Here is a 25482-nt window from a genome sequence, read left to right as displayed (position 1 = left end):
GGGGGGGGGGGGCGCTTAAAAGTTGATTAATGACCAATCGTTCTGTTTATTTACTCGTGGATGTTGAAGCTAAAGAAATAGATTCATGGTTTAATATCTTGGTAGTCAAGGTGTTAATATTACAATTTCACCATTCACAGCAGATATGGGGTTGAGAATGCTAGAAATATTGTACCACTGCTAAGTTTGTACTGTCAACTCAACAGACATAAAGCTATCGTTTGGGCTTTTTATGCTTGTGAAATACTAATCTGGCGTTTGGATTGTTCTCATTGGGAATATCTGTTTAATATTATCTGATTGACTTGTTAGTAGTATTCTTGTTAGCGCATATTCACGTTTAGTCTGTACTACAGTACCTTTTGCTTGTTATTGTATCTGGTGAAGTCATATATGACGTTTTATCATGGATTGCTTTAGGTAGCTTAAGTATGGCAACTGCTGAGGCAGGTGCGGCTTCCTTAGGACCTCGTTATGCACCCGATGATCCAACTTTACCGCAACCTTGGAAGGGCTTAATTGATGGCAGTACTGGGTTATTGTACTACTGGAATCCAGAAACTAATGTTACTCAATATGAGAAGCCATCAGCTTTACCCCCTCCACTGCCGCCTGGTCAACCTCCGGAAGCTGCTACACCTAAGTTGGCTCCTATACCAGGAGCTAGTACAGTGCAACAAAATGATGCTCATGGCCAACAAAGCCAGCAGGCGTGTACTCAACAAGGCCAACAAATGACACAGATGTCCCAACATTCACAAGTAACACAACAGCTACCACATGGATCACAAGGTGTTTCAATAGGGCAGCAACAAGGATCAGCAGCGGGTCCTGCTATGCAACAGGTACCCTTTACGCTGCAGTTTCGACCCCAAATGATCCAGCAGCCTGGTCATCAGATGCCATCTCAAATGGGACAAACTCCTAACCAGCCAGGCCCACATGTTTCTCAACCAGTGATGCAACAAATAATTCCACAACAACTTGGCCCCCAAACACAAGCATTCCCAGGTGTACAGATGGGACAACCACATGGTTATCAATTTTCTCATCACCAGACACCACAGCATATTACGTATCCACAGAACTTGCCTCCACAAGGACAACAAATTCCACAGCAGAATCAGCATGTTCTCCAGAATCAACAGCTCTCCCATCAACAAGAGCATAAAGTGGGATTTCAGCAAAGAGAAGATGTTGATTTCCCCCACGGGAGACAAGTTGGGTTTTCGCCACAACAAGTTCAGCAAACTGGTGCATCCTCTGCTCAGAATCTGCCTGTGGGGACTGGTTCTGTTATCAGACCTCAGATGTCCGCTCAGCCTGCTCAAGCTTTGCCGTTTGGTGGGTCTTCTGTAAATATTCAACAACCATCATCTTTGGGGCAGTGGCAGCAAAATGCAAATGATTCAGGTCACAAGCCACCTGGTCCACCATTTCCCAGTGAAATGGGCTCAGGTATGGTACACGGCCAGGAGCTGGATATGCCTCCAGTTGGATCAAAGGGTTATGAGGAAAACTCATTTGGAAGAGGTGGAAATGAGTATTATTACACCAGTAACATGGATGGTCGAATTAGGCCTCCGCCTCAGCAACCCAAGCTTGCAGCTATACCTATAGCAAGAAATCAGCATGTATGTTATTTCCATATCATCCGTTGCTTTTTATTTATTTATTTAGATGTGATTTTCCATGTCCATCGTATTGTGACTTTCTATGCCCGACTAATTTTGTCTTTTGTTACTAACTTCATATGACCTGTTGCCAGAATCACAGTTCATAATATAGTTATTTTATTTCATGCTTATTTTAAAAAGGAAAGTTTTGTGCTTCATATGTTATATTGCTTGGCAGTTCAATATATTGTACTGATAATAGTTCCCCTTGTGCATGTTTTTGTATGACATTTGCATCGCTTGTAAAATTTCTCTAACCAATGAGACAATGAATGTTAACATTTGTTGCTGCAATTGTTCATTAGGAAACGAGAATGGGTGATCCTCCGCTTCAAAATCCAGCACCGGTTCTTCCTAGTGGGTTCAATAGTGCAGGTGGCCCTCCAATGCAAAATATCTATGGTCAAGCAGCTGGTGGCCCCCCGTTTTCAAATCCTAACCTCATGGGGCCACCTGCAGCACTCACTGGACCTCCTGGAGCTATTCATCCGTCGCCCGTTGAGGTTTACCTTCAGAAGCATGAAGTGACTGCGACAGTATGTATCCCATCATCTATTGCTCTGATCCAATTTTTCCCTCAAGTAAAGGGATGGAATCCTGTTCATGTTTATCAGTCAGTCTGGCTTCTTTTGGGCTCTTGAGAGTTGAGAGATTTTGTGTTCTTTCTGCATTATTCTAAATTATCACCTTTGCACAATGTTATCATTTAAAATCCAAGTACTTGTCATGTATTTGTGGAGAAAAACTAGCATTATATCAGGTAAGATAGTCAATAGAGGAATAAGTGAACACTGCTGTTTCTTACATATAGATTGAAATTTTAAAGTAAAAAAATCAAAAAAGAATTATGTGTATAATCCCCAAATTGACAACCTCCCCAAAATAGGTCGGCCATGGGATTGAACTCAACTATCTGAGAGAAAAGTAAGTGTGTGTGTGGGTGGGGGGTGGGGGGTGGGGGGTCCCTTTATGCTTTATTTTTTGAGTACATGCTTTAATAGATAGCTCTGGGAAATTTCAAACAATTCATGTGCTGGTTGTGTTTTGGCAAAGCACAACCAATATTTATGCGGAGGGCCATCTGACTAGTAGGGAAATTGTTAACTATCTGAGAGAACGGGGGTAGGGGGGGGGGGGATTCCATTATACTTTGTTTTTGGAGTATATGCTTTAGTAGATATCCCTGGGAAAATTTCTATCATGTGCTGGTTGTGTTTTGTCGAAGCACAACCAAAATTTATGCTGAGGGCCATCTGACTGGTAGGGAAATTGTTTGCTGTGATGACATTTTTCCTGCCTTAGCTCATCTTATCTCCTACTTTCATGTTTTAAAAAAGCAGTTAGAGATGCTGTTAAGTTAACTGTTTCCTTCTTTTTGGCCTTGAGTGAGTGGATTTGTTTCACTAAAATCTTTTCCGTCGTCTTTCTAATTCTTCTGTTTATTGTTTGGTTACGACTTATGATCAATACTCTTTAAAGAAAATAAATTGATACTAGTGTAACATTTTATATTGTTCTCGCATGGTATCTTCATATTCCATAATATGTAGACTTACTGGATCTTTCTTGAGCTTCTCAGTAGCAAGTTTGCAGTTAAGTACGCAAATACAAATAAAGAATATACAGGGTCTCATCCAAGTCCGATACTTATTTTTAGTTTACAACAGAAACGCAGAAGCAAGTTCAAAGAGGCTTGACTTTGTCAAGAGTCAAGACCTTTGTTTTGATAGGGTAAATTTTATGCTTAAATCTTCAGTTCTGGAGCAACTTAAAACATCATAACAAAAAATGTGGTTGCCTCCCTGGCACAAGAAAAGCAAGAAGAGGGAGCAGCCTCGACAAACCATTCTGAGACTTTCTTAAAGTAACTGGAGAATGAGATATATACCTGTTCTATTTTTACCCATTGCTTGGCTCCTTTAAATCATTGAATATGAGAAGTTATTTTGAATCTAGTCATGTCTTTTTCTCTTCCTGTCTTCAGCTGAAGCTCTTCCACCATCTTTTAACGAGTTCTGAACAACTAGGCTATTGGTCTTTAGGGGTTCGAATTCCTCTCCATCTTTGTGGATATGTAAATTTTTTCATCTTTCTTTTTTGGGTTGTATGTTAGCGGATGCCAGTGGTATATCTACAATTAAAGTTCTACAATGTCGTATTACAAGTTGTAATTTTTGGGGGCCTTATGTTGACTGCCTTGCTTCTGGTATTCTGAGTTCTAGATGAAGTTAATCATAGAATTGTTTGCATTTGGTGTTATTTTCTTGCTGTCAATCATTGGTATAAGCTTTGTGGTTTAGATAATCTTGAGTACACTTGTCTGTGTTTCATTTGCTATCCAGGGGTATCATTGGTTATTCTGAAAAAAGTTGGTCCTGATGTTTAATTAATTGCCTAGGGTGGTGATGTCCCCGCTCCATTCATGACATTTGAAGATACTGGCTTCCCTCCAGAAATACTCAGAGAGGTAAGTGTTCTTCTCAATCTTGATCAGTTGTTGGTTATTCGAAGGATTGTAGGGTCTGCTTTGTCCCATTTTGATTTTTATTTTAAGAACATGCCACAAGCTTATCAATTGTTGCTTGTCGCAGGTGCGATATCTGCTCCACAGGAGGAGCACATGTCGTACGCTGTAATGTTATCCTCATAATTTGGCAACAACTGTTCTGAGTTTTTGAGGCTGCATAATGGAAATTGGAGCCTCTCTTGCGTAGCTCTTGAAGGGTAGTTGGCCCTTCAGACAAATTCCAATAGATGACTGGGTTTCTAGCTTATTGCTCCGGGTCTTCTGTTTTAGTTGCTCCCTTTTGTTGCCTCGAGTTGCTTCAGTAAGCAACTGCATCCCATGTGTTTCTTTAGGATTCCTTCATATTTCTATCTTTGCCCTTTTCTTTTTTAAAGATTAAATTAGTTTTCATGCTACTTGCTTCAGTATTCTGCTTGAAATTGTGTTGATGTTTTTACCATTTGTGCTCTAGATATTCATTATGTGTCATCTTTTCCAGATTCATGTTGCGGGATTCACTTCGCCCACTCCCATTCAGGCACAAACATGGCCCATTGCGTTGCAAAATAGGGATATAGTAGCCATTGCCAAGACAGGTTCTGGCAAAACATTGGGCTATCTGATTCCTGCATTTGTCCACCTTACGCGACGCCGCAACAATCCTCAAAATGGCCCAACAGTACTGGTTTTAGCTCCAACACGAGAGCTTGCAACACAAATACAAGATGAAGCGCTTAAATTTGGCCGAGCTTCAAGGGTTTCTTGCACAGTGAGTTGATATATGATAAGTTTGTCATTTTAGCTCTGTTACTTTCTCGAGAAGATATTGATCAACTCTTTTATTTCAGTGCTTGTATGGAGGTGCACCGAAGGTTCACCAGTTAAAAGAACTAGAGCGCGGAGCAGACATTGTTGTTGCAACTCCTGGTCGGCTTAATGACATCCTTGAAATGAAAAGAATTGACTTTAGGCAGGTTTCTCTTCTCGTGCTAGATGAGGCTGATCGAATGCTTGACATGGGTTTTGAACCTCAGATCCGCAAGATTGTAAATGAGATACCCCCACAAAGACAAACACTTATGTACACAGCAACCTGGCCCAAAGAAGTGCGTAAAATAGCTGGCGATCTTCTTCGAAATCCTGTTCAGGTTAATATCGGGAATGTTGATCAGCTTGCAGCAAACAAGTCTATCACACAGGTAATTCGGAGCAGTTATTTTCACTCTCATGTACACTGCCTGGAATATCCATGTGAAGCAACCAGCTTCTGTAGTATCAACACTTAATGCCCTTTATTTGTTTCCAGCAAACTTCTCCAACACTTTGTAACTGGCTTTAGGTCGCCATGGTCTACTGAAAAATTATCTTTTTTCTGGTTATAAATGTTGCTCCCATGATCTTTGATCTTTCGATTTATAAATTGCAGATATGATAAACAGGTGGTGACACTGTATTTTCATTATTACCTAATATATAATTCTCTTTCTTATGCTGTTTTAGTGTCTGTTTCTTGGTTTCTGACAACATAATAACATGATTCCCTTCCAGATGGTTATCAAATTTGAAACATTGATAGGACTCTAGATGCAAACACCAATTTATCCATCTAATTGTTGCTTGCTTAATAGGGAGAAGTGAGAATGCTGACATAAGTAACGAAAAATTCTGTGAAAAGCACGATTGCCTGCCAGTGGGAAGGTTATGGCATCTAATGTAGTGGGTGCTGTTATGTGTTGTCAAACAAGTGTTCCCCTTGTTTTAAATGCTGCAGTTTCATTCTTTTTCTTTCTTTGTCTGGGGTATTTCATCAGCTACTTCTCTTTTTATCTTTCCCCCTTTTTACAATGTGAAGTACTTGTGCAGTACGTTGAAGTAGTCCCGCAAATGGAGAAGCAGAGACGGTTAGAGCAGATTCTTAGATCCCAAGAAAGGGGTTCTAAAGCTATTATATTCTGTTCCACAAAAAAGTTGTGCGACCAACTTGCACGCAGCGTTGGCCGAAGCTTTGGAGCCGCAGCTATTCATGGAGACAAGTCCCAGGGTGAGAGGGACTGGGTTCTCAATCAATTTCGCTCTGGTAAGACCCCAATTTTAGTAGCAACTGATGTTGCTGCTAGAGGACTGGACATACCCGATATAAGGTGAGAACCCCCTTTTTCATTTGATGTTCTTAGAGTTTGGACATGTTATCGGGATGTGGAAACCATTTTCTGTTAATGAGTGCTGCTAAATATTATGCTCTGTGTCTTCCTTTTATTTGAAACTGTATTATTGTAAACAATTTATATCATTTTAAGTTCTCACTATGGTGCAGAGTGGTGATCAACTATGATTTTCCAACTGGGATTGAGGATTATGTTCATCGAATTGGAAGAACTGGTAGGGCTGGTGCAACTGGTATTTCATACACCTTTTTATCTGATCAGGACTGGAAATATGCTCCAGATCTGGTTAAAGTTCTGGAAGGCGCAAACCAGCACGTGCCTCCGAATGTAAGGGAGATGGCTTTACGTGCTGGTGGCAGGGATAGAGGTGGAATGAACCGATTTGATCTTGTTGAGGGTGATGGTAGCCGCACACGCTGGGATTCTGGTGGCCGTGGTGGGATGAGGGATGGTGCGTTTGGTGGCCGTGGTGGGATGAGGGATGGTGGGTTTGGTGGCCGTGGTGGGATGAGGGATGGTGGGTTTGGTAGTCCTGGTGGGATGAGGGATGGTGGGTTTGGTGGCCGTGGTGGAAGGGAGAGCAACTTTGGTGGCCGTGGTGCAAGGGAGAGCAACTTTGGTGGCCGTGGTGGGAGAGATGGTCACTTTGGTGGCCGTGGTGGGATGAGGGACAACTATTTTGGTGGCCGTGGTGGCAGGGGTGGTGCAGTTGGTGGTTGGGACAGGAATGCTCGGTATGATAGCTCAGATATGCGTGGACGTGACAGAGGCCGAGGGCGTGGGCATTTTGACAATAGAAGAGACATGCCGAGTCGGAGTCGAGGAAGAAGTTACAGCCCTAGTCCGGAGAGGGTGCGAACATGGGGCAGCAGAAGCAGGAGTCGCAGCAGAAGCAGGAGTCGCAGCAGAAGCAGGAGCTATAGCAGGAGTTACAGCCGGAGCCGCAGTTATAGCCCAAGGCATAGTCGCAGCCGCAGCCGTAGCCGTAGCCGCAGCCGTAGTCACGATAGATATCAAAGGAGGCCACGCCAATCTAAATTCGATCAGATGGAACCAGATCCAGGGATGTCAAATGTTCAGGTTGCTCCATCTGGGATGCCTCCATTGTCTGTAGGTCAACCAATTGATGGTATTTCTGGAGCTGCACAAGTGGAATTTAAACCGAATATGGAGGTAGCTCCAGAATCTGGTATGTCGCCCATGTCTCCAGGAACATGAGGAAATGGCTTTCCAGGAGTTGAGCCCATAGAGCAGAACCCTTGAATTGGTAGCTCCAGTTGGTTGCTATCAGTGCATTTCTACAACCTTTGGAGGTGCTGCGGATTAATCTGAATGATGGTTCTATGTATTTATTCTTGAAAGATGATGGTAGATACTATGTCGAGTTTGAGTGAAATGGATATTGTTGCTGCAGCCATTTGCAAGTGCGATGGACTTAACTGCGCCTTGTATGTCCAGTAATTTTCAGGCGGTTTCCCTGGAGGAACGTTCATCATGGACGGAGACGTCCAAGCTTGTCTCTTTGGTCTGGTTTTGATATATTGCCCTCTTTCAAACTTTTACCTACTCTCTTCTCCAATCTTTTTGTTGAGGACCTTACCCCATCGTTAATTTTTTCTTTTGGAGGGGATGGGGGTGGAATTCGTGTATGGGTTTTGTTGATCTTTATTATTATCACAATTGCTTATACCCGATATCAACTCAATTGAGTTATCATTTTGAAATCGAAACTGTTTGGAAGTTGTAGCCGTGTAATGATGTTTTGCATTTTTTATTACCTCTTCTGCTTGATGGTGGTCCATCGAATAGGTTTAAGGATGTATTTAAAATTTGTTATTCCCTAATACAAGTGCAGTTTGTTCGATAGATTTTAATTTTCTTTGGTAATCAAGTTGGGTTAATGATTGGGCCTATGGATGTTATCTCCTAGGCCGGATCTTCCCGAGAAAGGTGCCAAAATCAAAGAGGAGCTATCTACAATTCTAAGTTGGAGCATCATTCCAATTAAAGACTTCCAGTTTTTGATATATTAGTTCGGCAAGACGCCGATAATTGATTGATTAAATAAGACGTCATCCAAAATGGAGTTCGTTTTCTGTATTTTGGGAGCTTTGATGGCTGGCTTTACTTAAAGCTAGTCTTTTCTTTTGCTTCATTATTATACATCATTGCTAGGGGTCGTTTGGTAGCAGGTTATGGAAAGTTACTCATGTATTAGGAGTAACATAACCAATACCATATTTGGTAGCTTATTATTATTATTATTATTATTATTATTATTATTATTATTATTATTATTATTATTATTATTATTATTATTATTATTATTATTATTTTATTATTATTTTTGACAGCATATTTGGTAGCTTCTAGTTACTTTGTACTAAAGTCAGCATAACTATGTTATGTTTGGTTGCTTTTTCTATTGGGGGTTAAGTAATATACGGAAGAGTGATACTACAAATCTATGCGTTATTTATGCAAAGGTAAAATATATTAGTAATACATGGACTAGACAATCAATTGATACAATACATAAATTACTAATTCTTATATAACTAGCCCCTTCATAATTAAACCATGCATAACAAAATCTCGTATAACTAAACCTTGCATCACTAATCCATATGTAACTAAATCCTGCCTAACTAATCCCTACAGAACTTATTCATACATTACTAATACCTGCATAACTCTAACCAGCAACCAAACGACCCCTGGGCATTAAGCATGTTTTTGGAATATCGTGTCATGTAAATGTCATTTCCGTGCACTTTAAAAGATTTACAGCATGCTGGCCAAACTCTAAGAAGACAAAAATACTTTTGTCCAAAAAAGTATTTTTTCACAAATTTAAGGTGTTTGGCCAAGACATAAAAGTATTTTTGAACAGTAGCACAAGCAGTTTTTCTGCTTTTGGGTAAAAGTTACAAATTCTAACTTCTTCCAAGCAGAAGCAAAAAAATAATTTTTTCAAGATAAAAACATCCTTACCATAAAATTATTGTAACACCATGCAAAATTTTCAAGTGTTTAAAAGCCATTAAGAAGATCAATGTGTGCTAATTATATTAATTCGCGTATGAATGAGATTTGATGATATGAAATATATTACTTGAACATGATAATATGTCTACGAGGTGTATCAGAAATGGTTTATAGTCTAATAAGAGCCCTAAGAATAAATCAAGTTGGAAAACTATATGATGGACTAAAGTTTCAAATGAGTTTGCACAAGATCTGACTTTAAATGAGCACAACTGTCATGATATAAAGAATTATGTGGTGGAAGACCTATCAAATGAAAGCTCTATGAGTCTACTTTCCTACGCTTTTACTTACGGGGTTGATTGGTTTTATTCCAGAAATATTTCAGGTTGATTTAGACCCTTTGGTTCTTGGCTTAGAAGCCTAAGTTAGAAATATTAACTAAACTTTGACGTTTGTGAAAATGACCCCGGAATGGTATTTTGATGGCTCTGATAGTTTCGTATTGTAATTTTGGACTTGGGCGTTTACCCGGAATCGAATTCGAAAGTCCGTAGGTTGATTTGTGTTGTTTTGCCGAAAATTGACAATTTGAGGTTTAGAAGTTTGACCATAGGTTGTCTTTTGGCTATCGAGTTCAGAATTTGATTTTGGGACTTGGAATACGTCCGTTATGATATTTAGAACTTGCTTGCAAAATTTGGTACCAATTGGAGTTGATTTGATAAGATTCGGACGCTTAGTTGTAATTCTAAAGTTATTGAACTTTACTTTAAATTCATGCGTTTTGGCGTCCGAATCGTAGTTCTAGATATTATTTTTGTGTTTTGATCGCGCTAGCGAGTTCGTATGATATTTTTAAACTCGTATGGATGTTTGGATTGGAGCCCGAGGGCTCGGATGAGTTTTGGGCGTGATTCAAAATATTTTGGAATTTTGGACTGAAACTGTAATTGCTAGTGTGCTGGTGCTCTGATGTTCCAATTGTGAGCACCAGCCTTGCAATTGCGAAGTGTATTGGGGGTGGTATGATGTCGCAATTGTGACCTTCCCCTTTGCATTTGCGAAGTTAGCAGTCCTGAGTTGGGGTCACATTTGCGATGTTAGCCAGCTTCACAATTGCGAAGCCTTTGTCGCAATTACGACTTCTGTTGAGGTTGTCAGGGTTTGCAAATGTGATCCCTGATTCGCAATTGCGAGGGTTTGGAAATGTGAACTCTGTGTCACAAATGCGACATCTCCAGCTGCACATAAGGGCTGGAAAGTCGGGATTTAGTCTGATTTATCATATTTTAGAACCCTAGACTCGGTAGGAGGCCATTTGGAGAGAGAATTTTCATCTACAAACATTGAGTAAACGATTCTAATCAAATTCCATCTATATTCTATGATTATACCTTAGATTTAACATCAAAATTATGAGAATCAAAGAGGAAAATTTGGAAACTTTTGTCAAGTTTTTAAAAACTGAAGAATTGAGTTTTGAGAGTCGATTTGGACTAGGATTTGAAAACAAAGTACATATATGGACTTGTAGAGTTATGAGCAGTCAGAATCTACCCTTCGACCCGGGTTTTGACCGGGCGAGCCCAGTGTTGACTATTGTTGACTTTTTGAGAAATATGTAAAGATCATAGCTTTATCTATTGTAATTATATTCTCTTGCATTGTTTGATGTTATCAAGTTAATTTTGGTTAGATTTGAGCCGTGTGGAGGCAAAACTTAGGAAAAAAGCTATTTTCAAGGGTTGAGTTGGCCTAATTGAGGTAAGTATCTTGCCTAACTTTGTGTGGGGGAACTACTCCTTAGGATTTGGGTTGATTGTGCTATTTGTATTATGTGAATGCCATGTACGCATGGTGATGAGTGGGTACACCGGCTATATGTGGTAATTGACCGGTGTAGGTTATTTAGACTATTTCCATGCCTTTAATTGAATTGTCATGACATGCGATATCCCTCATTGTTAATCTAACCTTACATGTGTTAATCTACCCTTACATGCTTTATTTGATATTGTTAATACTTGTTTTACCTCTTACTCGTTATTTTGCTCTTACATGCTTTAGTTGAAGTCATGACCTTCCTTATTGTCTTGTTACTTCTTAGATTGTTGAATTACTTTTATTTGAAATTATTTCGTGGAATATCTTCTTGTTGAGTTATTGGTGTTGAAGTGTAAAAGTCGTTATCAAATTGAGGTGAAGTTGTTAATTGTTGTGATATCTTTCTTGTTGACCAATTCGCAATTTATTTTGTTATCATTGAGATTCTTGTACATATTCTAGTTAAGCCATGGGCTATTTGTTGTGGAAGCATTGTTATTGTTGATTCTTTTTGCAAGTTGTGGCATATGGGCACTTGTGGTGCGAGTTGTGATTGTGTTGTGATATTGATACACATGCGGTGGTATAAGGATAAGGGTTGATACGCATGCGGTGAGATAAGGTGGGGTTGATACGCGTGTTTGCTAGTGGGGGGAATTACTTGAAGCCACACAATGAGATAAGGTGGGCTAAAATGCGGGTGGGAATTTCAAGAAAATGATTTTCAAAAACTAAATATACGGCTCCCACGGTGATATAAGGAAATATTGTGATTGAAATTGTGAAATGTGAATACGACGATCACATAGATGGTGAGGACACGCACTGCTGGATACCTCAATCAGACATCGCGCCCCCTGCTAGAGCTGCGAGAGGTCGGGGCCGGAGCTGAGGCTGAGGCTGAGGCTGAGGAGGGGCGCATGGTGTAGCTAGAGCACTTACTTGAGCGGCGACCGAGGAGCCACCAGTAGCTCCCGTTGAGGGACAAGTACCTGAGGTGCTTCCTTTCACCCCTACACTTTAGGAGACCCTATCACAATTTATGAGCATGTTCAGCCCTCTGGGGGGATTGATTCCCCTCGCACCATCTACATCTCAGGCTGGGGGAGGAGCCAAACTTCCGCAGCCCGTACCCTAGAGCAATAGGTCCATGTTGATCAGGTCCCGAAGGTTATGCTAGCACAACCTGTTGTTCTGGTTCAGCCCGAGGTTAGGGCAGTCACATCTGAGGAGGAGCATCTTAGACTTGAGAGGTTCAAGAAGTATCTACAGAGGATGCACATGGTTTTCCAAAGAAATGCCATCGTATTTTCTGCACCATGGGTATTCTGGAGATGAGCGGAGTTGCTTTTACTATATTCAAGCTGTTAGGAGCAGCATATCAGTGGTGGCAGGCTTACGAGGAGGGTAGACCAGCCGATGCAGCTTCACTTACTTGGGCTCAATTTTCAGAGATATTCTTGAGAGAGTTTGTTCCTCAGACCCTTCGGGATGCATAATGCATAATGCATGGAGTTTGAGCAGCTGCACCAGGGTGTTATGACAGTGTCAGAGTATGCCATCAGATTCAGTGAGTTGCCCAGACATGCACCTACCTTGGTCTCTACAGTCAGAGAGCGAGTCCGTTGATTCATCGAGGGGCTCAACTTATGGTATTAAATTCATCATGGATCGAGAGCTGGAGACAGATACTCCATATCAGCAGGTGGAAGAGATCGCACGAAGGTTGGAGGGTATGTGAGGCCGTGAGAGAGAGGACAGGGAGGCCTATAGGCCTCGGGATTCTGGAGGATATAGTAGTTCCCGCGCCCTAGCTGCAGGCCGTATGGCAGGGGCTATGTGATCCGTTCAGTACATTCAACACTTCCAGCTTCTAGTGGTACTCCAGCTATTCCGAGGTCTCAGGTTGTACATTTTGCTCAGCACTTCCAGCTTCTAGTGGTACTCCTACACGGGGTGCCTTCAGTGGTTAGTCTAGTCGACCAGGCTAGGGCGAGTTTCAGCACCCACGCCCAACGAGAGCTTACCTTGAGTGTGGTGATACCGGTCATATGATAAGGGATTGCCCTATACTCAGGAGGGGTGCACCTCCACAGACTACTCAGGCTCCCCGGATTCCACCTGGTCCACAGATTTCATAGGACATGGTTACTGCTCCAGTTGCCGCTCCACCTACACAGCTAGCCAGGGGTGGAGGTTAGGTGGGTAGAGGTCGCCCTAGATAGGGAGGATAGGCTAGATTCTGTGCTTTTCCAGGTAGGACGGAGGTAGTCGCATCAGACTCAGTCATCACAGGTATGGTTCTGATTTTTCATAGGGATGCATCAGTTTTATTTGATCCGAAATCCACTTATTCATATGTGTCATCTTACTTTGCTCCGTATTTGGATATATCTCATGATTCTTTGAGTTCTCCTTTTTATGTGTCCTTGCCTGTGGGAGATTCTATTATTGTGGACCGTGTGTATCGGTGGTGTTTGGTTGTTATTGGTGGTTTTGAGACCAGAGTTGATCTAGTGTTACTCAATATGGTAGACTTTGATGTGATCTTGGGCATGGACTGGTTGCCACCCTATCATGCTATTCTGGATTATCACGCCAAGACCGTGACATTGGCTATGCTAGGTTTGCCGTGGTTGGAGTGGAGGGGTGAAGTAGATTTCATTCCTAGTAGAGTTGTGTCATTTCATAAGGCACAACAGATGGTGGAGAAGGGGTGCAAGGCTTATCTAGCCTTTTTGAGGGATGTTAGTGCTGATACTCCTACCATTTAGTCACTTCCGATAGTGAGAGATTCCCCTGATGTGTTTCCAGCAGACTTACCGGGCATGCCATCCGATAGGGATATCGATTTTGGTATTGACCTAGTGCCGGGCACTCAGCCCATTTCTATTCCACCATATTGTGCGGCACCAGCGGAGCTGAAGGAGTTACATGAGCAGCTGCAGGAGTTGCTTGATAAGGGTTTCATCCGACCGAGTGTGTTACCTTGAGGTGCTCCGGTTCTATTTGTGATCCAAATACCAAAATCGATATCCCTATCGGGTGGCATGCCCGATAGGCCGAGGAGTTTTCTATTGGAAATGATAGGGTGTTGCGAATGCAGGGCCGGTTATGTGTGCCCAATGTGGATGGGTTGTGTGAGTTGATTCTTGAGGAGGCCCACAGTTTGCGGTATTCCATTCATTCGGGAGCCGCTAAGATGTATCAGGATTTGAGGCAGCACTACTAATGGAGGAGAATGAATAAATATATAGTGGAGTATATGGCTTGGTGCCTAAGCTGTCAGCAGGTGAAGTACATGCATCAGAGGCCGGGCGGTTTGCTTCATAGACTTGAGATTCCCGAGTGGAAGCGGGAGCGTGTTACCATGGACTTCTTTGATGGGCTCCTACGAACTCAGAAGAAATTTGATGCTGTATCAGTGATTGTGGATAGATTGACCAAGTCGGCTCATTTCATTCCGGTAGTGACTACCTATTCTTCATAGTAGCTAACTCAGATCTATATCCACAAGATTATCCGACTTCATAGCGTGCAGGTATCCATCATCTCTGACCGAGGCACGCAGTTTACGTCGCACTTCTAGAGAGCCATACATCGTGAGCTAGGCACACGGGTTAAGTTTACATCGCACTTCTGGAGAGTCATACATCGTGGTGTGCTGTTCCATGTCTCTATGCTCCGGAAGTACTATGGTGATCCGTCCCATGTATTAGATTTAAATTTATTCCAATTGGACAAGGATTTGACTTATGTTGAGGAGCCGATGGCCATCTTGGACAGGCAGGTCCGAAAGTTGAGGTCAAAGAGTATTGCTTCAGTGATGGTTCATTGGAGGGGTCATCCGATCGAGGAGGCGACCTGGGAGACCGAGCACAACATGCAGAGTCGTTATCCTCACCTTTTCGTCACTTGTGGTATGCCTTTATGCACGTTCTAGGACAAACATTTGTTTTAATTGGGGGAGAATGTAACAATACGATTGGTCATTTGTGTATTTGCTCCCCGTTTCTCCTTTTGATGATTCACACATGTGTAATTTACATTTTATGACTTACGGGGTTGATTGGTTTCGTTCGGGGAAGATTTCGGGTTGATTTAGACCCTTTGGTTCTTGGCTTAGAAGCCTAAGTTACAAATGTTGACCAAACTTGACTTTTGTGAAAACGACTCCGGAATGGTATTTTGATAGCTCCGATTTCTTCGAATTGTGATTTTGGATTTGGGCGTATGCCCGGAATTGAATTCGGAAGTCCATAGATTGATTTGTGTTGTTTTGCCGAAAATTGGCAAATTGAGGGTTAGAAGTTTGACCGTAGGTTGACTTTTGGCTATTGTGTTCAAAATTTGGTTTTGGGACTTGGAATAGATCCGTTATGTTGTTTAGAACTTTTCTGCAAAATTCGGTATCAATAGAAGTTGATTTGACAGGATTCAGACGCTTATTTGCAATTCTAGAAGTTCTTGAGCTTTACTTTGAAATTCATGCGTTTTGGCGTCCGAATCGTAGTTCTAGATGTTATTTTTGTGTTTTGATCATGCGAACGAGTTCGTATGACTTTTTTAGACTTGTGTGTATGTTTGGTTTTGAGCCCTAGGGGCTCGGATGAGTTTCGGACGTGATTCAAAATGTTTTGGACTAAAACTGTAATTGCTAGTGTGCTGGTGCTCTGATGTCACAATTGCGAGCACCAGCCTCGCAATTACGAAGTGGACAGAAGGTGGTCTGATGTTGCAATTGCGACCTTCCTCTTTACATTTGCGAAGTCAGTAGTCCAGGGTTGGGGTCGTATTTGCGATCACTTGGTCGATTTTGCGATGGTAGCCAGCTTCACGTTGTAAAGCCTTTGTCGCAATTGCGACTTCTATTGAGGCTGTCAGAGTTATGGGAAGTCGGAATCTACCCTTGGAACCAAGTTTTGACCGGGTAGGTTCGGGTTTGAGTTTTGTAAAATGTGTAAAGATTATAGCTTTATCTATTGTAATTGTTTTCTCTTGCATTGTTTGATGTTATTAAGATGGAGGAAAATTTTAGGGGAAAAGCTATTTTCAAGGGTTGAGTTCGCCTAGTTGAAGTTAGTATCTTGCCTAACTTTGTGTAGGGGAACTACCCCTTAGGATTTGGGTTGATTGTGCTATTTGTGTTATGTGAAAGCTGTGTACGCAAGGTGATGAGTGGGTATACGGGCTATATGTAATTGACCGGTTTAGGTTATTTAGACTCTTTCTATGCCTTTAATTGAATTGTGATAACATTCTATATCCCTTATTGTTAATCTATCCTTACATGTGTTAATCTATCCTTATATGCTTTATTTGACATTGTTAGTACTTGTTTTACCTCTTACTCATTATTTTGCTCTTATATGCTTTAGATGAAGTCATGGCCTTCCTTATTGTCTTGTTACTTCTAAGATTGTTGAATTACTTTTATTTGAAGTTGTTATTTTGTGGAATATCTTCTTGTTGAGTTATTGGTGTTGAAGTGTAAAGCCGTTATCATATTGAGGTGATGTTGTTAATTGTTGAGACATCTTTCTTGTTAAGCAATTCGCAATTCATTTTGTTATCATTGAGATTCTTGTACACATTGTGGTTGAGCCATGGGCAATTTGCTGTGGAAACATTGGTATTGTTGATTCTTTTTGCAAGTTGTGGCATATAGGCACTTGTGGTGCGAATTGTGATTGTGTTGTGATATTGATACACATGCGGTGGTAAAAGGCTAGGAGTTGATACACATGCGGTGAGATAATATGGGCTTGATACGTGTGTTGCTAGTAGGGGGAACTACTTGAAGCCACGCGGTGAGATAAGGTGGGCTAAAACTATCACGACCCAAAATCCATTAAAGGTTGTGATGGCGCCTAGCACCGCCGTCAGGCAAGCCAACAATAAATGAGTAACTTAATTACTCATTTTAGTATTTTTGAAATCATAATTTCCTTTAATTAAATAGTAAGAAATAAAAATTTACAGGGTAAATGATAATATTTTTCGCCACTACAATAATGAACAACCCATAAGCACCCTCAAAACCTGGTGTCAGAATTGCATGAGCATCAACTACGAAATATGGTAACTGGAATACAAATTAGACAGGAGAGTGTAATAACTCTAATGGAGACTCTGTGTGCTGCAGACTCGTAACATGAGATGCAACTCACCTAAGTCCCCGCAATAGCCGCGCCTCTGCGCCCACAAGACCATAACACATATATGTACCTGCACAAAATATGCAGCAAGTATAGTATGAGTACGTAATTCATCGCGTACCCAGTAAGTATCTAGTCTAACCTCGAAGAAGTCGTGACGAGGAGTCGACTCCGATACTTACTATGGGCTAACCATAAAATATCAAGATTATAATTAAGCATGGATTATGTAGAAACAGTTGAAAACTCAAGAACAAGAAATAAGTAAACAATTCTTTCGCTGATAGTAAATCCCAAATTAATTTCCATCATTTAACAAATTAATATTTCAAGCCAATGAAACAATATCTATTATAATTGGACTCTAGGAAATTTTTACGCACATATTATGCCGAGGTCGTATGGCCCGATCCAACATATAAATATATAAATTGTGTACTGCCGAGGGTCAAACGGAACGAACCATAGATGCATCTATCTGCTATCGAGGCGTTCGGCCCGCTCCACAAGAAGAGAAAATACAATAAAACAACCGATTCAAGATTATTAAGGGGCTAATATTCAAAGAAATACCAATTCTCATTAATGGTCAAGCGACCCGTCCAAAACTCAACTAAATGAAGTTTAACCTTTTACAATTCCTTTATCAAGTTCCAATGTGATCTAAGCAATTAAATTAACAAGTAGGGTGCAACATCAAGTATAACATGATCTGGGTCCTAGACTACCCGGACATAAGCATAATTAGTAGCTACCTACAGACTCTCGTCACCTCGTGCGTACGTAGCCCCCACAAATAGAAGCACATATTAAATCAATTTACCTATGGGGTTAATTCCCTCTTACAAGGTTAGAAAAGAGATTTACCTCGCTCCGAAGTTCCATAACCGGCTCCGACGCCACTCTAACACCTCAAACCAATGCTTGATGGTCCAAAACTACGCAACCAATGTGCAAACCAATCAAAATGTGTTCTAATACCCGTAATTAAACAATTTGAACAATTTCCAACTCCGCTCGAAAAGTCGATAAAATCAACTCTCGGGACCATGATCCCGGATTCCGAAAATTTTCAAAGATAAACATTACCCATAACCTCACGAACTCAAATATATAATTTGTTCCCAATTTCATGTCCAACTTCATGGTCAAAATTCAAAAATACCAATTTCTAGGTCTTTCTTCAAAATCCCAAATTTCTACAAATTTTCATGTATAAATCCGTACACAACTCATGCATTTAACTAGCAATAGGTGGGAATAACTTACCTCATAATGGATGTCAAAAATCTCCTCTTCAAGAACTCCAATGGTCACCCAACCAAATGAAAAATGGGAGAAATGAGCAAGACCCCCGTTTTAAATCAATCTGCCAAGGTGCTTTCCTTCTTCGCAAACGCAGAACCTACCTAGCATTCGCGAAGCACACAAGTCACTGCCCCAAAACTCTTCTTGTGCGAACGCGAGGTTCCTCTAGCGAACGCGAAGCACACCGGGCTAGACCTTCGCGAACGCGAAGAACAACATCACTTGCCCCACCAGTAACCCTTCGCGAACGCGGGACCTCCTTCGCGAACGCGAAGGTTAAATTCCAGCATCCCTCAACCTCCTCTACGTGAACACGAGAACATCTTCGTGAACGCGTAGAAGGAAACCAGACACTAGCAAACCTGATGCTTCATCCATCATCCAAGTCCAAATTCCAATCCGTTAACTATCCGAAAATCCACCCGAGGCCCTCGGGACCCCGTCCAAACATACCAACACATCCCAAAACACGATACGGACTTAATCGAAGCCTCAAACCACGTCAAACAACATCAAAACCATGAATCACACCCCAATTCAAGCTGAATGAACTTTAGAACTTCAAACTTCTACATTCGATGCTGAAACCTACCGAATCACGTCCGATTGACCTTAAATTTTACACGCAAGTCACATTTGGCATTACGGACCTACTCCAATTTCCGGAATCAGAATCCAACCGCGATATCAAAAAGTCCACTCCCGGTCAAACTTCCAAAAGCCTCCAACTTCCAACTTTCGCCAAATGATCCCAAAATGACCTACGGACCTCCAAATCCACATCCAAACGCGCTCCTAAGACTAGAATCACCATACGGAGCTATTCCCGGGCTCAAAATTCAAATCGTACATCGATACATTAAAATACACTTCAACTCAAATTTATGAAATTCTTTCAAAATGCCAACTTTCCACAATAGGTGCCGAAACGCTCACGGGTCATGCACAACCCGATACGGACATACGCCCAAGTCCAAAATTATCATACGAACCTGTTGGAACCTTCAAATCCCGATTCCGAGGTTGTTTACTCAAAAGTCAAACCTTTGTCAATTCATCCAACTTAAAGCTTCCGAAATTAGAATTTTCTTTCCAAATCAACTCGAACTTTCCAAAATTCAATTCTGATCACACGTACAAGTCATAATACCTGAAGTAAAGCTAATCATGGCCTCAAACAGCCGAACGACACGCTAGAGCTCAAAACGACCGGTCGGGTCGTTATATTCTCTCCCACTTAAACATACGTTTGTCCTCGAACGTGCTAAGAACTGCTCTGGAGTTGTCCAAAATTACTATTTAACCCTTGAGCACCTACCTGTGCTACCACAATCTAGTTGAGCACATTAGCTCGAGCCAGTATGAAGATTCTTCTTTTTATTTAGTCAAAAAGCCTTAGAGCCAAATTCCAACATCCTAAATTCTCTACCAGGCCTGTTTCCAACATACAAACGTTGTATCAATCACTACACGATTTACCAATACATGATTGCATACCTTTACTGAATTCACACCATGCACCGCATAATTTACGTGATCATAATAACATCCTCTGAGAATAATAGCCGAAATCCCACGAATCCGATGCCCACAACACACCTCATGGCGCATATGAGTCATGTTCCAACTCTCGCAATTCTGCCATGACGGAAGATATATGTAGAAATTCATAACCACCTGCCGAATCAACAAATCATTGAGTCTCTTCTCCTGACAAGAACCATTACCTCATTTTGAACTACATAATGATATTTGCTCATTAATATGCCTTACATAAATCTGATCACACTGATCCCAGGTTCAATATTCTCGTCTCCCCCAGTACAAGCTGCTCGGCAATAAGCCATCTCAAACATTAACCAAGATATCATATGATGCCACAATGCGCCAACAAGCTACAAGCTCGAATGTAACACATAAGTAACAACGAACCCTGGAAAGAACTATCCAGTCCGCGTAACGAATAAAACGGCCATCAAATACTATGAGCCTTTCTCAGAGGAAAGAAATAGGACACACGAATAAATATAAGGAACCGTGCTCAACATCTCGCTGTTGCGGCGTGCAACCCGATCCACACATGATACCGTTGCAGCATGCAACCCGATCCACACAACATAACCGTGGCGGCGTTCCACATAATCCAACAATATACCCGTGGCGGCGTGCCACCCGACCACACATGTCAATAAATAGGGAAGTACCCATCGAGCCAAAATGCTTATACCTACGAAATACCCGATTTCAACCACAAGCACACCAAGGGCAAAAGTATAACCCTGGGGAGACGGATAGCTCCATACGCTACAAAACCCAAGCACAACTAGGGTGCAATAAATGACCTGCATCCCGAGAGCCATCTTGCTCATATAATACCACAAGCTACACGGGACCACAACACCTATGCGAATAATCAAGCCACCTCACAACCCACATTGCATAATATAGACTACACAGAATAGCTGACTACACAAACAACATCCAAGGCCCGAAGACCCCTCTGTAAGCAACGCTATGCTGAAATGTACACATCCAGCATGATACAGAGCACACATTCACATTTAGATCTATCCACGGAACTCAAGCCGATTCTGATCCTACCGTACTGAGCTAATAACCTTTCAAGGATCCACAATAACCTTTTTACCATGACACCCAAGAATAGCCATCAAATCCAAAATAGACTTCCACAGTTCACAACAAATGAACAGAGCGCACTTCAGGCATAAATTCTCACATTAGCGATAGTACCACAATCTCCAAACTTGGTTTCAATCAGTAATCAATCAAGTGACTATATGTCACACTTATTCAATCTTCCTGTGGGATATGCTCCCGTAACCTTCCACACCAGGTAACAAGTCTGCACATCCATACCATCAGCCATACTAATGTTGTAAAGCAAATCGGGAATCTGAAAATCAATACACCAAGCATATTACACAGGACACCGATCTCAGGTGACACTAAAGACAATACCAGCTTACTCTAAACATCTGAATTCTTCCCTGCTCATCCGAGCTCGTGACATTCTTGTCGACACCAAACTGCAACCTTGATCCTCAATTTCCAATTCCCATGCCGCTCACGAGAGTACAATAATTCCATCATAACTACTGAACCACTAATAGAATTAACTCTCCTTCATATAGAAACCTTTCACTTAACTCATTTCAGGAGAACCATTACAACACACGACTGAATTCCCATAACCGCAGAAAATACAATCATCAAGTAGTGGTCTAAACCACCATAACCCTTCTGAGGTCCATCTACACATAACAGACCATTATAATTGAATACCTCCAAATAAATCAAATTACGGTGGCCATCAAGCCCCACACATACCACCACAAATCGCCTGTATAACTTAACACGCTGAAGGAACTGATCACTGCCACCACCATGCCGATTCAACCATTGCTAACCGAACCAACTTCTTCTAATTTACTCTGGACTTGCCTTAGAAATAATAATAGCTCCATTCAAAATATAACGAACCGAATCCGCACTCATCCTGAGTGACCCCATTTCACGAGACCACGTTATCTCAAAACCCACGAACCATTTCATACCCTCCTTGGGCGCTCATTCACATCTTCAGCTGGCACCCCCATTCTGAAAATTCCTCTACAAATCCAAAATTATTTTATCCCATTCCTCCAATGCTACACCGTAGACCGATGATAACATAGAACCCTCTAAGTCTCTTTCATAATCAAAAGCTCGATACTTAACCACACCACGGACTCGAAATCCTTAGGCATCCTACTTTAATGTTGAATCTACTAGGACCGTTGTTGAGAGTCACTCACTCGGACTTGGTCCCGAATATAATTAACTCCAAGGCTCGGCTTGTACATGGACACCCTCTCGAAGAAGCAACCGGCTGAATTCCTTTCCTTCTACACCACATCCACACGAAGCATAAACTCTGAGTCTTTCCACAACTTGAACATGAATCGATAAGGCCAAATATATCTCAAATCCTTTGCTCGAATTACCGTTGATGTTTTTCTTTCCTTGGTCGTAATGACCCACCAATATGCCGATAACCATAAACCTCATAAGTAGACAACCACGCAATCAAATTGTAGACGGTGGGGCTCTCCCACTTAGCTTGAAGCTACCATTACATAACCATGGAACCCACCAAGATTCCTTATTCCCCATTGACATGATCTTGCACAACCAACCCGCCAAATTTCTCAAAATATTTTTGTTAAACATTTCGTGAACATTCTGAATCACTAGCCACATTCACGTATTCGACCTCTTACTGGATAGCTAGTAGAATTCTTCGTAGAAGCTTCGTCAACACCATGCAACCGCTAACCTGCTCACAGGAGATAACCCACCTATGGAAATTCCATGCCAAAATCTTCCAATGACGCTGCACTGGGTACAATTACTATGAAATCAGTAAACCATCTTGAGCCCGTGCTCATTCACCAGCTGTACAAGTCCATTCAGTCCCCATTGACATCATTAAAAGTGTGACAATACATTCCAACCCGAAGTCATATTTCATTCCTCTTCATATCAAGCAAACTCCTTTCTGTCGTATCCAATATTCCACAGTATAGTAGCCAACAATCCAAATTAAGCCCGTAGACCTAGTCACTGTCCACCATGAATCCCAAACCACTCTAAACGTTCCTCAAGGTGTGTAGCTATCCTACCACAGAACTCATATGCTACTCTGCCACTCTCCCACTTTGGTGAAACCCTCTCCTTTAAGCAACTACACGACTTTTACTTCTCATGCTTGGCCTTCTAGAAATTTAACCACCGCAAGACACCTCCTACATGTGCTTCCTCATTCTTCACTGCCCAAATGTTGCCTCAAATCAAATCCACACCTGTAGCACCGGAAACAGTAAATTGCTATCAAATCTAAACCTCCTAGAAGATCATCTTTCTCGAGCCATCAAAATTAGAAACACTGATTCGAATTTTGAACCGCTGCACACCGCTATCTCTAACGACCGCTTCTCATGCACCATTTCACAGCACCCTGCCCCATAGGTAAATCAAGAGACCATAACACCGACGAACCTTAATGCATTCAAATAAGGACAATGACGCCACATCATAGATGAAAATTCTACCATGCTCGAAAATACCAAGTCTCGTTACTTCATCAATCCAAACCTGAATATTCATAGTCCGATTGCCTTTCCTCTGCTGGAAATAAAATACTAAACCTCTTAATCATGCACTGAGAAAAACCTCCTTTCAAGTCATTCACTGCCCCGACATATAGAGAAGCAACCTACCATTACATCAATACTGTGCGATAATAACTCAGGAACATCATAGCAACCTGTGTATAGCCTTAAAACCATAAAAAATATAGCTATTGAGCTGAAATGAAAGAACATCCTTCCGCAAGGAGTCGACATTAGCCCAATCGAATACGCAGGGAGAAACATCCTGCACCACATCTGCAGTACCATTACAATTCTTTGATTCCCAATTGATAACAAGCGCTTCACGTTGCATAATAATGAATAGAAAATAAATAAAGGAATAAGCCTCAAGGGAATTAAATCTCACGATGAGGAATCAAGAAGAGAAATGCTCCTAACAACCTTGTAGCCTCTCGAAGATAAGTACAGACGTCTCCGAACCAATCCGCAAGACTCTGCTAGATTTGATCATGACTCGTGAGACCTAAGTGAACCTAATGCTTTGATACAAGCTGTCACGACCCAAATCCATTAAAGGTCGTGATGGTGCCTAACACTGCCGTCAGACAAGCCAACAATAAATGATTAACTTAATTAATTACTCATTTTAGTATTTTTGAAATCATAACTTCCTTTAATTAAATAGTAAGAAATAAAAATTTACAGAGTAAATGATAATATTTTTTGCCACTACAATAATGAAAAACCCATAAGCACCCTCGAAACTCTGTGTCACAAGTGCATGAGCATCAACTACGAAATATGGTAACTGGAATACAAATTAGACAGGAGAGTGTAATAACTTTGATGGAGACTCTGTGTGCTGCGGACTCGTAACATGGGATGCGACTCACCTAAGTCCCCGCAATAGCCGCGCCTCTGCGCCCACAAGACATATATGTACCTGCACAAAATGTGCAACAAGTGTAGTATGAGTACGTAAATCAACGCGTACCCAGTAAGTATCTAGTCTAACCTCGAAGAAGTAGTGACGAGGGGCCGACTCCGATACTTACTATGGGATAACCATAAAATATCAATCTTATAATTAAGCATGGATTATGTAGAAACAGCTGAAAACTCAAGAACAAGAAATAAGTAAACAATTCTTTCACTGATAGCAAATCCCAAATGAATTTCCATCATTTAACAAATTAATCTTTCAAGCCAATGAAACAATATCGATTATAATTGGACTCCAAGAAATTTTTACGCACGTATTATGCCGAGGTCGTACGGCCCGATCCAACATATAAATATACAGATTGTGTACTGCCGAGGGTCAAACAGCACAAACCATAGATACATCTATCTGCTATCGAGGCATTCGGCCCGCTCCACAAGAAGAGAAAATACATTAAAACAGCCGATTCAAGATTATTAAGGGGCTAATATTCAAAGAAATACCAATTCTCATTAACGGTCAAGTGACCCGTCCAAAACTCAAGTACATGAAGTTTAACCTTTTACAATTCCTTTATCAAGTTCCAATGTGATCTAAGCAATTATATTAACAAGTAGGGGTGCAACATCGCAAGTATAACATGATCTGGGTCCTAGACTACCCGGACATAAGCATAATTAGTAGCTACGTACGGTCTCGTCACCTCGTGCGTACGTAGCCACCACAAATAGAAGCACATATTAAATCAATTCACCTAT

General features: G+C 41.4%; 1 protein-coding gene across 1 annotated transcript in view; it reads left to right on the top strand.

Moving 5' to 3' along the window:
* LOC109232243 (DEAD-box ATP-dependent RNA helicase 40-like) overlaps nt 1–8213 on the top strand; it is an 8819-nt gene extending 606 nt beyond the window's left edge. Inside the window, exons 2-8 of the mRNA XM_019397936.1 lie at nt 421–1634; nt 1982–2212; nt 4075–4143; nt 4682–4951; nt 5031–5381; nt 6046–6323; nt 6497–8213. Of these exons, the coding sequence (XP_019253481.1) occupies nt 432–1634; nt 1982–2212; nt 4075–4143; nt 4682–4951; nt 5031–5381; nt 6046–6323; nt 6497–7565 (3471 nt within the window). The 5' untranslated portion in view covers nt 421–431 and the 3' untranslated portion in view covers nt 7566–8213. The remainder of the gene's footprint in view (nt 1–420; nt 1635–1981; nt 2213–4074; nt 4144–4681; nt 4952–5030; nt 5382–6045; nt 6324–6496) is intronic.

This window comes from Nicotiana attenuata, chromosome 9 (genome assembly GCF_001879085.1).
Source record: "Nicotiana attenuata strain UT chromosome 9, NIATTr2, whole genome shotgun sequence".
Lineage (NCBI taxonomy): Eukaryota > Viridiplantae > Streptophyta > Magnoliopsida > Solanales > Solanaceae > Nicotiana > Nicotiana attenuata.
This window is presented reverse-complemented; position numbering and strand designations above follow the sequence as displayed.